Here is a 17,319-nt window from a genome sequence, read left to right on the forward strand (position 1 = left end):
AAAGACAAACACCCAGTTAATAAATAGGCAAAAGGCATGAACAGACATTTCTCCAAGATATATAAATGGCCAATAAGCACATGAAAGTATGTTCAACATCATTAATCATCAGAAAAATGTAAATCAAAACCACAGTGATACCACTTCACACCCACTAGGATGGCTATAATTTTAAAAAACCCTGAAAATAACAAGGGTTGGCAAGGATTTGGATAAATTGGAACCCTCATACATTGTTGGTAGGAATGTAAAATAGTGCAGCTGCTGTGGAAAACAGTTTGGTGTTTCCTCAAAAAGTTAAAGATATGACCCAGTAACTCCACTCCTAAATATATACCTAAAAGAATTGAAGACAGATATTCAAACAAAACTTGTACACGAATGTTCATAGCAATCAAAGCAGTGCTATTCACAATCACCAAAAGGTGGAAACAACTCAAACGTACATCAGATGCAAATGAATAAACAAAATGTGGTCTATTTGTACAATGGAATATTATTCAACCATAAAAATTAATGAGGTACTGATACATGGCACAACATGGTAACCTCAAAAACATGACACTAAGTGAAAAAAGCCAGACACAATTGATCACAAATATTATGATTGCATTTGCATGAAATATCCAGAATAGGAAAATCCATATAAATAGAAAGTACATTAGTGGGACTTCCCTGGTGACACAGTGGTTAAGAATCCACCTTCCAATTCAGGGGACACGGGTTCAATCCCTGGTCTGAGAAGATCCCACATGCCGCAGAGCATTTAAGCCCGTGCACCACAACTACTGAGCCTGCGCTCCAGAGCCCGTGCCACAGCTACTGAGCCCATGCGCCGCAACTACTGAAGCCTGCACATTCTAGGGCCTGTGCTCCACAACAAGAGAAGCCACCACAATGAGAAGCCTGCACACCACAAGTAAGAGTAGCCCCCTTTCGCCACAACTAGAGGAAAGCTCGCATGCAGCAATGAAGACCCAACACAGCAAAAAAGAAAAGAAAAAGAAAGTACATTAGCATTTACCAAGGGCTGCTGGGAGGGAGGTCTGGGAAATGACTGCTAATGGGTATGGAGTTTCTTTATAGGGTGATGAAAATGTTCTTGGATTAGATAATAGCAACGGTTGCACAACATTGTGAATATACTATGACTGAAATGACTGGTATATTAATTTTTTAAAAAACCATAACAGCTACCATTATTGAGCATGTTCTCTCTGCAAAGCATCATTCTAAGAGGGTTCAAATCCAAGATCCAACACTTACTAGCTGGGTGCCTTTAGGCAAGTTACTTTATCTCTCTGTGACTCGATAACATCATCTGTAAAATGAGGATAACAGATGTATCTACCTCCATAGGGCTGTTATGAAGATTAAATGTGTTAATATGTAGAAAGCACTTTGAACAGTGCTTGGCACACAGTAAGAATTAGCGAAGTGTTAGATACAGGCATACCTCGTTTTATTGTGCTTCGCTGTATTGTGCTTTGTAGATATTGTATTTTTTACAAATTGAACCTGTGTTGTCAGATTATGGTTGGCAGTTTTTAGAAATAAAGTACTTTTAAATTAAGGTACATGCATTGGTTGTTTTAGATGTAGTGCTATTGATCACTTAATATAGTACAGTATAGTATAGTATAAGCATAACTTTTATATGCACTGGGAAACAAAAAAAAATTCTGTGATGCTTTGTTATTTGCTTTATTGCAGTGGTCTGGAACTGAACCCACAGTTTCTCCGTCATATGCATGTACTGTGATCATTTCAATGAATTCTCACAACAACCTCATGAAGTAGGTACTACTAGTTATTCCCATTTTACAGATGAGAAAACTAAGGCAGAAGGAGAATAAGCAACTCACCAGGTGAGCCAGCTAGCAAGTGGCAAGCAAAGCTAGGATTCAGACACCAGCAGTCTGGCTTCAGGGTCCCTGCTCTCAACTACTGCCATGCTCTACCTCACATAAATTCGGTATATCAAGCCCTGTAATTCATAGCTGTTTTTGCCTAGGATGAGATTCAATTAGGTATTTAAGATTTTCAAAAAGTGAATCAATTTAAGTAAACATGTTGAGTGAATATTACCATGGCTGGTACCCAGGCATGGCAAAACTTTCAAGGGCACATGAATGACTGAGGTTTAGAAAACATTGGAGTAAACCATGGAAATCTAAGATATGACAGAATATACCTGAGCTGTTACCAATGTACTAGGTAGGCTACTGCCCACCATGATTAAAATCTGTATGGGGAATTCCCTGGTGGCCCAGTGGTTTGGATTCGGTGCTTCCACTGCAGGGGGCACGGGTTCGATCCCTGGCTGGGGAGCTAGGATCCCGCAAGCCACTCTGCGTGGCCAAAAAACAAATAAATATTTTTTTTAAAAAAACCTGTATGGATCTCTTGTGTTATAACTTGTCCCAGGCCATAACTGTTCACCAGGTATCTAGCCAAAAGAGAGGGAATCATGCAGAACTCAGCAAAAGCTGCCCTGAGGAGGAAACATCTTGATTAAAGTTGGAGAGAGGTTGTGGAGGTTGCCATCCCTTGAAACCTGTTTGAAAGTGAATTGGTCAACCAGCCATCTATTCCCTGGTTTCCTACCCACCACCCCCTGGGAACATGAGGCACAGCAGTCACAGTGCCCCAAAATATTTTAATTTCTTTTTAAATTAAAAGAAAAAATTAATATGATCCAGCCCAAATTATATTTGTCTTTATAGCAACAGGTGTAAAATATAATTTTTAAAAAATGGGGCTTCCCTGGTGGTGCAGTGGTTGAGAGTCCGCCTCCCGATGCGGGGGACGCAGGTTCATGCCCTGGTCCGGGAAGGATCCCACGTGCCGCGGAGCGGCTGGGCCCGTGAGCCATGGCCACTGAGCCTGCACGTCCGGAGCCTGTGCTCCGCAATGGGAGAGGCCACAACAGTGGGAGGCCGGCGTACCGCAAAAAAAAAAAAAAAAAAAAAAAAAAAAAATTATGGATGAAGAGGCCCAAGAAGGCAGAATTGCCTAGGGCCCACAAAAGTCCTAATGTGGCCCTGATACTGGGGTGGGTCTCATGACCTCTCCCTCCTGACTGTGTCTTGAAGGAACCAGTTCAGAAGCCAATGGACGCAGCACCCTGATCCTGTTAGCATCCCCTCAGTATTGAGATAAGTAAAGGGACCACATTTGGGAAACCCAGCACTTCTGGATCCCAAATCTCTGGCTTAGGGAGACTCAGCCAAGGCCCTGGTGCAAGGGGGGAGAGACTTGAACCAGCGCAGGAGGAGGTAGCCCAGAAGGAGGTGGACTGGCACTCAGGATTTTTTCTTTTTTTTTGGCCACGCTTTGCGGCATGTAAGATCTTAATTCCCTGACCAGGGATCCAACCCGCGTCCCCTACAATGGAAGCGCAGGGTCTTAACCACTGGACCGCCAGGGAAGTCCCACTCAGGAGTTTTAAAGACTGCCCAATGCCCTGCTTCCCCAAAATACCTTTCCCCCTCCTCCACTCCTGCCTGGAATCACACCATTATTTACTCCTTTGAAATACTACAGCAAGAATATTGTGAAAAGTGCACAAACTCACTCGTATGCCCATGGTCAAGTTGCCTGGGTTCCCCGGGGCTCATTTTTCTGTGTAAAAAGAATGGGGAGATAATAATGGTTGTTGTAAAAGTAAAAGTAGGATAAATTATGCACAGTGCTAAGCAGAGGACTCATTTTTTTAAGTGATTCTTTTCCAGATCTTACTTCCCCGACCAGGGATCGAACCCGTGTCTCCTGCAGTGGAAGCGCAGAGTCTTAACCACTGGACCACCAGGGAAGTCCTGAAGAAGGGATTCTTATAATATGAAGGACGTCAAAACGTCCTGGAACACCTGCAAACTTCTTGGAGGAAGAACCACAATCTTTATTCGTGGCCTGACCCTTTTTAAATTTGACACATCGGTAGGGAAAACAGCTCAGTAAGATAACTCTAGAAAAATGGAAAGAGAGGAGAGGAAGTGGCAGTGGGGAAGGCAGGAACTCTTCCCAAGTCTACAGTACCCACCCGGGAATAAGGCAAGCTTTAGGCGGCTGCAGAGCCGGGTGCCTTAAATTGAGCAGCAACCCAGAACAGCAAATGTTCCATGCACCAGGAGCTGACCTTGCAGCACAGGCATGATTGGATACATTAAGCACTTGGCAAGTTTCTGTTATTTGCACTCTGACGTGGGTTCGTTACTAAATATCTAATGTCCTTGGAGCTTTCTCAAGAGGCACATGGGGCTTCTTGCAGGATGCATGCATCTGAGTACCTGGACTGCTTTGCAAACCTAACCTCAAACTCCAGGTCTCGGAATGCAGGGTGGGATCTGATTTCAAAACCCCGTGCAAACAGCCCCCACGCCAATCATTTCGTCTTAACCACTAGCTGGATTGGCGGATTTTGCGCGCGAATGTAACAAAATCAGATAGTCCCGTCCATTCCACCAACTTCTAGGAAGGGTGAACCTTGCTCAGAGCCCAGTGCAAGATAAACTAACTTCGCTTTAGCGCGCTTTGCTTTCTGGGGGCTCGTGCTTTACCCAGCTGTATCTCTCCGCCTTTTCCTCTGGGGAAGCAAGGAACACCACGACACTGCCCGGTTGCAGAACATCGAGGGTTGGGCGGAAGAATATTCTCCAAACACTAAACAAGCTCCAGGAGCTAGTGTGAAGTCTTGCACCCCGCCCTCAAACTGCTTTCGCAGTCCAGCACAGCCCCTTCCCCCAATCATACACTTCGTACCAGTCGGAAGCAGTCAGTTAAACGAATCACCGTTCCCCGAACAAGCGTGCCCACTACCAGCACCACTCACACGCACTCGCCCTATTTTTTTACACACCCTGGCCATGAGCGCGCCCCCAACGAGTCCCACCGACCCCCACTAGAGGCAATGTAAATTCAGGTAGGGGGCGTCTAACCGACGCAAACTCATACGCTTTGAACCCGCGGAAGCAACATACCCCTCTATATAAGGCGCGCAAGCCCCAGCGTCGGCGCCACAGAAGAGGTCCCGGCACAGAAGAGCAGACCACGAGGTACTTGCCACGGCCCCAGCGAGGAGTCGGCTGAAGCGCAAGGTTTCATCGACAGCATTCAAGGCATGGCGTGCAGCCACCGTGACACCGGCTACCGCAGCCTGGGGGTCGACGAGGACGAGGAAGAACTGAATAGTCAGTGTCTAGACGGGGACAGGTGCTTCGGCAAATTCCAGAAAAGGAACTTTCCATGGGAAGGGCAGGTGGACGGGACGCTGCGCGGCAGCGGCCGTCCTGCAGCCCGCGCACCGTGGGCTCTCTCACCCCAGTCTCTCCCTTTTGCTTTTCTCTTTTCCCAGATGCGGAGCCTACCTTGACCTTGGAGACTGTAACCGGAGGAGAGAAGGAGGTTCTGTCCGAACCTGAGTCTGGAGAAGCAGCAGCAGCAGCAGCAGCAGACTACTTTGATGCGGTCGGTTCCAACCTCTTGGACGAAAACTGCGAGGACGGCGACGGCGGTCTTGAGCCCCCGCAGCAGCAGGAGGAGCTGCCCCCCCTGGCTGCTGAGGGGCCACAGATCGTACCGAGAAATCGGCGCCGCTGCCGTACGACGTTCACCAAATTGCAACTGCGGGAGCTGGAGCACGCTTTCCAGCGCACTCATTACCCCGACGTGTTCGCGCGGTAAGTGGCTGGCTCCGGAGACGCCTAGTTCTCCAGGAGTCCGCGCTCATCCCAGGGCGCCTTAGGCTCTTTCCCAGGATCCTCCTCCTCCTCTCCTGGGCCAAAAGCTACTTAGGAGGCTCGAGGGCGCCGAGTCCGCCCTAGCTCTCTGGGCGTGGGGCAATGCCTATAGAGCTTGCGGGGGTGCAAGACAGGAGCGGAACTCGGGTGGAGCAAGGAAGGCAATGCCGATTAATCCTGCTTAAATTTAAAATCTTGGTAATTTGTTCATCATGGAGTTTTGCATTCGTTTTTTACATTTTGAAAATTGCATTAAAATATTTATCGTAATTACTCAGCTTTTTCGCGCTCTTTAAATTTTGCGCACGAGGCGAGCGCCTCATTGGCCTCACCCTAGTCTTGGCCCTACCTCGTGGAGCGCCTTCCAGGCGACAGAGTTTTGACCATTAGAAAGCAAGTGACTTATTCCCGTCGCTTACCTTCTCTGGACGCCTTGTGGTCCAGACAAGGGGAAGGCCTGTTCTGGCCCGGTAGTAATGGGGGACGAGGACAAATAGGTGTGAGGTTTAGGGGCGCCCTTTCAGGTTCCGTTGTATTCAATCTTCGCCCGCTAAAGAGCAAAAAGAATTCCCCTTGATCGCTTAGCCAACGTGGTTTGAAGTTTCTCCTTGAGAGTTTATCGCTTCCTTTTACAATAAACATAAATACTCTGGTTCACAACGCCACTTTTTTGATATTTTGGCGTTTTATTTATTTATTTTATTGTATTTATTTTTAACATCTTTATTGGAGTATAATTGCTTTACAATACTGTGTTATTTTTCCATAAACGGAAAAATTAGTTGAGTCATATTCAACTAACAGATACACTATCAGGAATTTTAATATGTATTCCCTTTTTATATTTTATTTAACAGACGAGTTGTCCATGGGAAAACCCTCCCTAAAGTAAACCTCAAGCTGTATTACAGAAAACTGCGGGGAAGGGTATAGAAATGTAAATGATATGTTTTATCCACAACTCCAAATACTGAACATTTGTACTTTTCACCCCCTCAGAGAGGAGATTGCAGGACGCTTAAATTTGCCTGAAACCAGAGTGCAGGTCAGTAAATCCTAATTTTAAAATTGACAGGGCAGCCATTCTAAAACATGCTTTAGGTTTTGTCCTGGAAGCTCTCAAGTTGGTGGTTTTGTTGTCTTTTCCGTGTTTAGCAAATAACTTTTGAGCAATGGGCTCTTTGGGGGTAGGAAATAGGACAAGTAAGTTCAAGCTTATGGAAATTGTACTTTACCAGAGGGAATTCGATTTCCTAAAGGGAAAAATATAAAATACACACCTCTCTCCTCCTCTCTTTATACACACACACACACACACACACACACACACACACACACTTTTTTTTTCCAATAAATAAAGTTAATCTCCCTCTTAACACTGGCATCCTTTAGGAAGGATGTTAGTACTCGCTAAAGGAATATTTCTATGTGGAATTTATTGGGGCTCAGTCTCACCTGGGAAGTATTCAAATGAATACACTGAAGAGCTAGGTTATAAGAAGGTTCAACTGTACTAAATTATTTAAAATACTTAAAACCAGACAGAAGCTCTTGGCTGAATGAGTGAACTTATAAATATTTAGACATTGGGGTGAGGGAGTAATTCAAACACAGAACATAGTATATGAATAACTAATACACATTTAGTTAAACTGAAACTGATGGCCGGGCGTGGCTAAAAAGTCCAAGTGCCAGTGCCTAATCCTCCTGCTGCTGTTTTGTTTTGTTTTTTTGCGGTATGCGGGCCTCTCACCACTGCGGCCTCTCCCTTTGCGGAGCACAGGCTCCGGACGCGCAGGCTCAGCAGCCATGGCTCACGGGCCCAGCGGCTCCGCGGCACGTGGGATCCTAAGGGACCGGGCACGAACCCGTGTCCCCTGCATCGGCAGGCAGACTCTCAACCACTGCGCCACCAGGGAAGCCCCCTGCTGCTGTTTTTAAGTGTTTTGCAAATCAGTGTAGAGAGTGGCAGTCTTAAATTCTAATTTTTTTGGAAGACTTTGATGTCAGCCTGAAGACATTGCTAAAATATTGCAGTTACGGTGGTAATGGGAAAAGGTTTGTAAGCTTTGGAAAATTATCCTCAAAAAATGAATCAAAAAAAGGGAAAGAATAATTTTGAATAAAGTTCCACTGACCTAAGAAGGAGCGAAAGATTAGAGAAAAATCGTATACATTCAAATATATGCATCACAGGTGACATACAAATTCAACTTTATGAAACTACTAAATGCATAAGTGAATATTCTCTTGAATAATTTTTAACATCTAAGACTTTTGTATCCTTTTTGGTGGTATTGTTTTGAAAAGGTGGGTTTCCGGAATTTGATTGGTTGTGAGGGTGATCTCACTTCAGGCCAGATTCTCACCTGTGCTAATTTAAAATACTTTTTCATTTATTCAGGCAGTGATTACAAATTTGTAGATCATGGAATCAAAAAGTGACTATTTGAGGTCATAGAACACCATAGTTACATCAAAGAAGTATTTTCTCCCCTCAATATAAATATATAAATAAATGAATATACATACATATATATATCAGATGGCTTACTTGTTTTGCCCCAGAGCACATGCATGAGTACAGTGATGGAAACGTACTGCCTATCTGTCCGTGGTATGCAGAAAAGCAGGCCACTGGATGGTGACATCCTAATGCCACAGGCTGGACCAACAGGCTTGGTCTCAGGACGAGTCTCAGACAGGCAAGGTAAACCCAGAGGAAAAGAAAAACAAGGTTTGTTGAGTTGCTTTTCCTCATGCCTTGGTTTACATAGTCCTCTTAATGGATTTCTGAAGGGAAAATGAGCCAGAAGACACAAGTAAGGAAAAAGACAGTGTTCTCATAAATTTCCAAACACCACAGCATGAATTTCCCCAAGAAACTTAATAGATGCTTCCCTCACCCATCTTGTGCAAATATAGTAGATCTCTTTTATGAAACCAGTATTGGGAATATGGACCTAATATTGGCCCATACCAAAATTTGCCATACGTGGGCTTTTGGTTATGTTTAGGGAGATTAGACCACAGGTACATTTGAATCCCTCCAAAATGAGCTCTATTACAGTGGCCTTCTTCAGACTATATATCCACGTAGTAGAAGGACACCAAATCCTAAAATGAGAGAGAGAGAAGGTGTCTTCGGGCAGGCAGAGAGAAGAGGCCATTTGTCTCACTTAAAACCTGCCATTTGGGCACGTCCAGAAGGATTAAACACAATGTAAACCCCATCAACTAGTACACTAAGAGGACACTAAGGTCTAATTGATAGCTTGTTTGTTTGTTTGTTTGTTTGTTTGTTAATAGTTGGCAAGCATTTAGGGAGCAGCCTCTTTTGTGACCCCTGTCCCCACAGGATTGAACATAATTGGACCTTCCTGCCTTAGGAATGAGTGATGGGATTGGGGTCTCCTGGTTAAGGAGTGGAGCTGGCAGGGCCTCGGGTACCCTGACACTCTGGGTAACAGTGGCTCCTGTCCAGCATCCTGAAACTGAAGCTGGGACCGAATGAGCTGACCTTGTCCTGAGCCCAGAAAGGTTTGGAGGGTAGGGCAAACTGGAGAATACAAAATTGACAGTGGTGACAATAGGGTGCCCAATATCTTATCTGGGGTAAAGGATTTGGGGTTTAGTGAATTTGGATTTAGTTCAGCTAAACTTTCCTTAACACTAACGGCTGAAATATCAAGGCAGTGTCCAGGGCTTCAGCACCTCTCATGTCCCAGCAAGACAAGCCAGAAAGTCCCTGGGACCCCCATGATCAGGCCTCCATTGACATACCATCTGTTTTAAGTCTTATGAGGTTTCAGAGAAAGAATGATCTGTTAAACATCATTGAAGGAAACCTTCTGTCTGAAATTGCACCATGCCCCTATGGATTAGTTACTTCAGACTGAAGATAGGCTTTTCAAATAGGGTATGGTTCCCCTTGGTATGACTTTAATTGGACCCATGTTTATCCCACACTCAGCTTCCCTCACAACCGTGATGACACTACTCCTGGTGAGAAGGGGGTGGAGGCAGCTGGACAGCGGTAGTCCAACAGCAGGGACCTGGTGCAATTCATCAGTTAGGCCTGCATCCAAGACTTGGAAAAAACCCATTAAGGAATATTAAAAATGAGAGACAAATCAATGTGCCAAAGTCTGGACTAGGCTTGGTTCACTAAGGGTTAGCTGAGAGAGGTGTGCTGTTTGCTTTCCTAAGATATTTTAGCAATAAGGGAATAGTTTCTCCTGCTGCACTGTAAACTCTCAATGGCAGACTTGCATGGTGTGTGTTTTCTATTATGATATTAGCTGTTCAATATACTAAACCAATCTCTTTTTCCCTCTGATTGAAGGTTTGGTTTCAGAACAGAAGGGCCAAGTGGAGAAGACAACAGAGGGCACTGATGTTCAGAAATCTGCGCCCCATTGCCGTGGGCCCCTTTATGGGGATAATCTTTGATGGGCCCTATCAGGCAGTCCCTGTTATGGAGCCTGCATGGAGATGTGTTCCTGCAGTGCCACAGCCAGTCATTCCACTTGCACCACCTGTGCTACCCAGGCCACCACCTCTGCCACTTGGGCCACCACATCTGCCACCCATGCCACCCGGCATGCTTTTGCCACCCCCACCACCTGTGCCTCCATTTGCTGTGGCCCCTGTAGGTATGGCATGGGGCCCTGTCATCAACGGTCATTTCGCAGGTCCCATTTTCTGAATATGGTATTCATGACAGTTCTTCCATAGCATCTTTCTGCCAGATAGAAGTTGTTCAGAGCACATCAAAAGTAATTCACCAAAATCCTGTTAGATGAAATAACTAAATGCACAGAGTCAGTGCCTGTTGTTTTTGGAGAGCACATTGTCTTTTCAATAAAGATGCAAGTTAACAATATATTGATTTTTGGTGTCAAATGGACTAAGTTGGGTATGCATGGGAATGACTAAGGCAATGCAATTCAAACAGAATGTCGAAGAAGCTTCATTTCATAATGTAATAGCTCTGAGTCACCATAATAGGTAACAGAGTCCTCACAGTGCCTGTGGCAGGTTTACACTGACCACACATTCTCCTCCCCACGTCGCCATCCATACCCTGACCCGTTGGGAGCACATACACGTGCAAGATGGGGAGGGATGACCCTCTGGTGAGTGTACAGTGTGTTTCCATGCAGGGACATGTTCTAGTCAAGGAGCTCAACAGCCATGGACTCTAAGGGAATCTTCCTAACAGGCTGCTCACAGGGCTGTAAGGAAAGGAGGTGGCAGCCAAACATCCATCTGATACTCTCCAAATTCTCTTCACTGCCCTCCATTTTATGGAGGTGATAGGGGAATAGGAACCATTCTGGTTCCAAGACACAAGAGGGGGCTCCATTAAGATCAGAAAATGGTTCTCACCCCACACTCCCAGCCCAAAAGAGCCTATTATTGTAGCTTCCCCAGCCCAGAGGCAGACAATCACACCTTGAAGTGTATTATGTCACCCTCAACATCCGAGAGATGGTCCACTGAACAGAGTTCCAGAATAGGCACTCACTAAAAGGAAGCAGATCTTTGCTTTACCCATAATGTCTTCTTCATGTAAAACTGCCAGGTGAGAAAAGAAAAACAAAAATGGGAGGTGGAAAAAGGAGGCCAGGCCAACTATTTTTAAAATATTACTTTCTTTTCAGTAGAACTCATTCTTCTGACCAATTTCTAGCAATGTACAGTGATTTTATGAACAGTCATGCTATGAAGTGACTGCAGTGACTTCAGATAGGGGTGTCACAGTGACACCAGAATTTCCTCGCACAGGAAGTGGGTTGGGGAGAAGGGGCTTATCAAAGACAAGTTTCACAGCAGTTACATGTTCCTAGTTTGAAGGGAGGCTTTATTTTCATGGAAAAGCATGACTTTTGCAGTATTGTCCAATACTTTGCATTCCTTTCTTCCCTCCATTCACACATATGGATGCCAAATGTCAGCAAGGTGGTTGTATCAAATGTGGGATTCTTGCAGAAAAGAGGCTGTTGCTACTGCAAAGGTCCCAGCCCCTGTTGGGAGTGAGGGACATCCAGGATGCTCCTGTGCATACCCATTGCCATCCTCCCCCAGTGATTTTGAAACAACCATTCTCGTTTTCCATTTTTGCCCCCTTTCCTTCTTGTTAAACATCAGGTTCCTCAATGCTGTAAGTCTTCTTGGAACTACGGGATCTATACAAATTGAAGTTCCAGGACCCCATACAGCCTTTCCACCCTGAGACTCAAACAGTACCCAGTGCACAAATCCCACAGTTCACTCTCAGATGCAATCTGACAAACACAGAACACTTTTTCATCTCAGGCTGCCTGGAAGAAGCAAAAAGGTAAATACTCTTCCCCATAAGTGGATGGGGTCTTCAAGAGACATATATACTATTTTAAAAAAACATAGGACTTCCCTGGTGGCTCAGTGGTTAAGAATCTGCCTGCCAATGCAGGGGACATGGGTTTGATCCCTGCTCTGGGAAGATCCACATGCTGTGGAGCAACTAAGCCCATGTGCCACAACTACTGAGCCTGTGCTCTAGAACCTATGTGCCACAACTACTGAGCCCACGTGCTGCAACTAATGAAGCTCGCGCACCTAGAACCTGTGTTCTGCAACAAGAGAAGCCACTGCAATGAGAAGCCCGCGCACCGCAATGAAGAGTAGCCCCCGCTTACCGCAACTAGAGGAAGCCCACGCACATCAACGAAGACCCGACGTAGCCAAAAATAATAAAAATTTAAAAACACACACACACATCTACTTCTTCCAGGTGCCAGATGATTTAAGGAAGGATGGTGGGATGGGGGCAGAGGAAATATGCAAAACATTTCTGCATAAGATAGGTTCCCCTCGGTCTAGGTTTTAAAAGGAAGAGGTCTTTTAAAATAATCTCACAAAAAGCATCCTCTTAAAGTGCATTTCAAATATCCCCAAAGCATAGATCAGAAATTAATTATTTTAATATAAGGAAATTATTTCCATTTATTAAAAATCATTAGAAATTGACTATGGGCAAATATATTTACCTGAGATAGATGGTCTATAAAGACCTGGCAGTTTGGGGTGACAAATTCTAAAAACATAATCTCAGGAGAAGTACAAGTGCTTCAGCATTTTACAGTAATAATTCTGGATGTGCTCTTTATTTCTAGAGTTGTTTCACATTGATGAACACATGACAGTTTTCACAATAGTCTTTTTAAAAATTTTTTTATTTATTTTATTTTTGGCTGTGTTGGGTCTTCGTTGCTGCGCGCGGGCTTTTCTCTGGTTGCAGCGAGCAGGGGCTACTGTTCTTTGCAGTGCACTGGCTTCTCATTGCGGTGGCTTCTCGGAGCATGGGCTCTAGGCACGCAGGCCTCAGTAGTTGTGACACATGGGCTCATTCATTGTGGCTCGCGGGCTCTAGAGTGGAAGGGCAGTAGTTGTGGTGCATGGGCTTAGCTGCTCCGTGGCATGTGGGATCTTCCTGGAACAGGGCTCCAACTCGTGTCCCCTGCATTGGCAGGCGGATTCTTAACCACTGCGCCACCAGGGAAGCCCACACAATAGTCATTTTTGTGGTCAAATTAAGCAGTGAGAAGGTATGAGGTATTTGGGGGAAAAACAAGCTTTTTTGATTAGAATTAGATTTATGAAACCTGGGTCTTGTTTCAAACAAATCTAGTCAGAACCTTGGAGGTCTAACTTGGAAGAGCCTGAGAATCAAAATCCCAGCCATCCTTTGGACTACAAGTACTTAGGAAAAAAGGGCAAGAAAAGGAGAGACTAGAAATAATTATTTGGTTCAGAATACAAGGATCTTCCTTGAGATTGGTGTGAAAAGTGACTTTTTAAACAAAGAGTTACAGTACTGTAAGTGTATTTTTTTATTTATTTATTTTGGCAGCATTGGGTCTTCGTTGCTGCGCACGGGCTTTCTGTAGTTGTGGCAAGCAGGGGCTACTCTTCGTTTCGGTGCACAGGCTTCTCATTGTGGAGGCTTCTCTTGTTGGGAGCATGGGCTCTAGGCATGTGGGCTTCAGTAGTTGCAGTGCGTGGGCTCAGTAGTTGTGGCTCACGGGCTCTAGAGTACAGGCTCAGTAGTTGTGGCACACGGGCTTAGCTGCTCCATGGCATGTGGGATCTTCCCAGACCAGGGCTCGAATCTGTGACCCCTACATTGGCAGGCGGATTCTTTACTGCACCACCAGGGAAGTCCCTGTAAGTGTATTTTTATAAAGGGGAAGAGAGTTTGATCTGAGTTGTTTTCAAAAAAAACAATCAGACATTTGCTTGCCTTCTGAACATAGGGTAATATGCTTAAAGTTGGGCATGCTCTGAACACATACAGATATACTGTTTTCCCACCCAGACATTTAGTGCTGGTATGACTCTCGGAATTGATGAAAACCTGAAAGTAAAATACCAGAGTCCTTCCCTGTATTTCCTGATTGGTAAATCCTACTTTGTCTAATTTGAATCCTGTAGCCCAGGGCCTCCTGTTGATGATGATGGGGGAGCTGGTATAAAGTGGTACATAGACCGGGGTTCTCAGACCTTGAGTGGACACTTGCTGGAGGCAAATCATATCATAATCTAACTCTCATCACATACCCTTCTTCCTAAGAATGCTGCACGAAATTATCATTTGGGGATTCATTTCAGGCTTTCCTAATGCTCCCTCCCTTCTATAGTCAAGGCAATAGAACGTTCCAAAGAGAATGAACTCTTGTGTCAGACACCTCCTCTTCTTAGCAGACACTTTCTCATCTTCCTTTAATGTACTTCCACACAAGGTCACGTTAATCTGGCAAATGAGACAAATGTTCACAAGTCCTGCAGTCAAAGGACAGTGATGACAGAGAATCAATCCAGTCATTTCATGCCACTCTTCCAAGCCGAGTGCCTTTCTTTTTCTGAGGGACACTCGGCTTAGAGGAAGAGACCCTGGTATTCACTCTGAACTGGAGGGGGCTTTTACGGTCATCCGGTCCACTCCCTTCATTTTGCAGATGAGAAAACACAGGCCTAAAGCAGTGGAGTGGCCTGCCTTGGGTAGCATGCACAGTTCATCCTGGAGAAGGCCAGCCTTTGTGTGGCCATACCCTCCCCTGGGCCCAGGATTTCCAAGCCAGGGGCAGCACACACCAGGCCAGGTTCAGCTCCTCTGTGCTCATCACCTCCATCCACCCAGAACTCTTTCCTTCAAGGGGCTACAAACTCAAGGCTCCTTCCCAAGCTTCGGCACTGGGCCATTTTACGTCTAGGAAAAGTAAGCAGCTTCCCCTGAAGGCATGCAGTATCCTGGTGTCTACTCTTGAGCACTGAACAGCAGGGGCTTGAGAGAGTGATGCAGTTTGTACCCTCCTCACAAAAGGCCAAGTGTGCTTCCATTACAATAACCCGTGTTTCTCCCAATCCCCTGGCAAAGCTGTGCCTGCCAACTGGCAGCACAGAACATAAGCCATAGCCAGCTCTGGGCTTGTGTTGAATTAACTTTTTTTGTAAAGTAGGCTAATAGTTTGGAAACTGTCATTATGCAATTAGTATTCATTTTGAAATGTGGTTATTTATGCTTTGCCTTGATCAATGTCACACTCTCTCCTTCTCAGATGTCACTGCAATGCTCTGGGGCAGGGACCCAAAGTGCAATGGTGTAAATTTAATTTTCAAATGCACCCCGATGGTCTGCATGCCTCCCCATGCAAAGCATAGATCTTAAGGAGACTGTCTGGATTCCCAACATTTACATGCAAATATTTTTAGACTCTAGGAATACAAAAGACTCCCTCTGAAAGCACACTCTGTTGTGCTTCACAAACAAGAGGACACAAGTGATTGAAGAGGGAGCACCCAGGCATGGGCAGCATAATTGATACACCTGGACCCTTCTGAACCACAGCCCCCAGACAAAACTAGGGCCTCTCTGAGAACTGCAGAGCTGGAACACAATTTTCTATTCTTGGCCCAAGAATCTTGGTTTAGGAAAAAACAGGAGGCAGAGTAGAGATTAAGGAATAGTCTGACCAGTTCCCCTTGAACAAGGGAGACAAAGAGATGAAGCAAAAGATGTTTTGAAGTCAGGAGTGGAAATAAAATTATTTTTAGTTTGATGTAGTCCTATTTGTTTATTTTTGCTTTGCTTTTCTTGTCTGAGGAGGTATATCCAGAAAGATTGCTAAGACTGATGTCAAAGAGTATGCTGCCTATGTTTTCTTCTAGAAGTTTTATGGTTTCAAGTTTTACATTTAAGTTTTTAATCCATTTGTATTGATTTTTGTGTATGGTGTAACATAGCTGTCTAGTTTCATTTTTTTGCATGTGGCTGTTCAGTTTTCCCAACACCTTTAATTGAAGAGACTGTCTTTTCTCCATAGTATGCACTTTGCTTTTTTGTCATAAATTAGTAAGGGTTTATTTACTTACATATATGTAAGGGTTTATTTCTTTTTAAAAAATAAATGTAAATATTCTCTCTTTTTAAAAAAATATTCATTTATTTACTTGGTCGCACTGGGTCTTAGTTGCAGCATGCAGGATCTTCGTTGCCACATGTGGGATCTTCATTGCCACATGTGGGATCTTCATTGAGGCATGCAGGATCTGTAGTTGCAGCATACAGGATCTTTCAGTTGTGGCATGTGGGATTTAGTTCCCTGACCAGGGATCAAACCTGGGCCCCCTGCATTGGAAGCATGGAGTCTTAACCACTGGGCCACCAGGGAAGTCCCTTAAGGCTTTATTTCTGATCTCTCAATTCTGTTCCATTGACCTATGTAACTGTTTTTCTGCCAGTACCATGCTGTTTTGATTAGTACAGTTTTGTAATATAGTTTCAAATCAAGGTATGAGATACCTCCAGCTTTGTTCTTTCTTCCCAGGATTGCTTTGGCTACTCAGGGTCTTTTGTGGTTCTACATAAATTTTAGAATTTTTGGTTCTATTTCTGTGAAAAAAATGTCCTTGGAAATTTGAAATGGATTGCATTGAATCTGTAGGTTGCTTTTAGGTAATGTGGACATTTTAACAATGTTAATTCTTCCAATTCAGGAGCATGGACTATCTTCCCATTTATTTATGTCTTCTTCACTTTCTTTCAACAATGTCTTATAGTTTTCAGTGTACAGGTCTTTCACCTCCTTGGTTAAATTACCAGGTGTATATTTTAAATTTACAGCATGTCTTAATTTTAACTAGTTACATTTCAAGTGCTCAATAGTCCCTTGTGGCTAGTGGCTATCAAATTGGACAGGGAAGCTCAGGAGTCTTGCTGCCACAGTTCAAATCCCGGCTCCGTAACTTATAGCTGTGTGATCTGGACTAATTGCTTAACGCCTATGTGCCTCAATGTGAGTATCTATAAAATGGGAACAATAACAGTATCTACCTCTGCAGTGAAGATAAATGAGAAAATGTGAGTAGAGAGCTTTAGTATCATCATCTTTGTAGTTACTGCAGGGTCCAGAGAACATCCATGATTGCCAACAATGAAGGCTTATTGAGTTGAACTGAATTCTGCTGAGTTTCTCAAATAGTGGAAGGATTAAAAAGTAATGCTTTGGAGTGAGAGGGTCATAGGTTCAAACTCTAG

The 17,319-nt window shown here is 44.4% G+C and overlaps 1 protein-coding gene across 1 annotated transcript; it reads left to right on the forward strand.

Moving 5' to 3' along the window:
- The first annotated feature begins 3,840 nt into the window (after window positions 1-3,840).
- On the forward strand, window positions 3,841-10,446 carry ESX1 (ESX homeobox 1). The gene is made up of 6 exons (XM_059050156.1): window positions 3,841-3,939; window positions 4,724-4,911; window positions 4,993-5,189; window positions 5,354-5,678; window positions 6,738-6,783; window positions 10,084-10,446. The coding sequence occupies exons 1-6, from the start codon at window positions 3,841-3,843 to the stop codon at window positions 10,444-10,446; spliced, it is 1,218 nt and encodes a 405-aa protein (XP_058906139.1).
- The last annotated feature ends 6,873 nt before the right edge of the window (window positions 10,447-17,319 follow it).

The sequence above is a fragment of the Kogia breviceps genome, chromosome X, assembly GCF_026419965.1.
Source record: "Kogia breviceps isolate mKogBre1 chromosome X, mKogBre1 haplotype 1, whole genome shotgun sequence".
Taxonomy (NCBI): Eukaryota; Metazoa; Chordata; class Mammalia; order Artiodactyla; family Physeteridae; genus Kogia; species Kogia breviceps.

Coding starts and splice junctions, on each gene's coding strand:
- ESX1 (XM_059050156.1), top strand. CDS start 3,841: ATGAAGGACGTCAAAACGTCCTGGAACACCTGCAAACTTCTTGGAGGA. Junction 5,190..5,353: donor GGACGAGGAAGAACTGAATA/GTCAGTGTCTAG, acceptor CTCTTTTCCCAG/ATGCGGAGCCTACCTTGACC. Junction 6,784..10,083: donor TGCCTGAAACCAGAGTGCAG/GTCAGTAAATCC, acceptor CTCTGATTGAAG/GTTTGGTTTCAGAACAGAAG.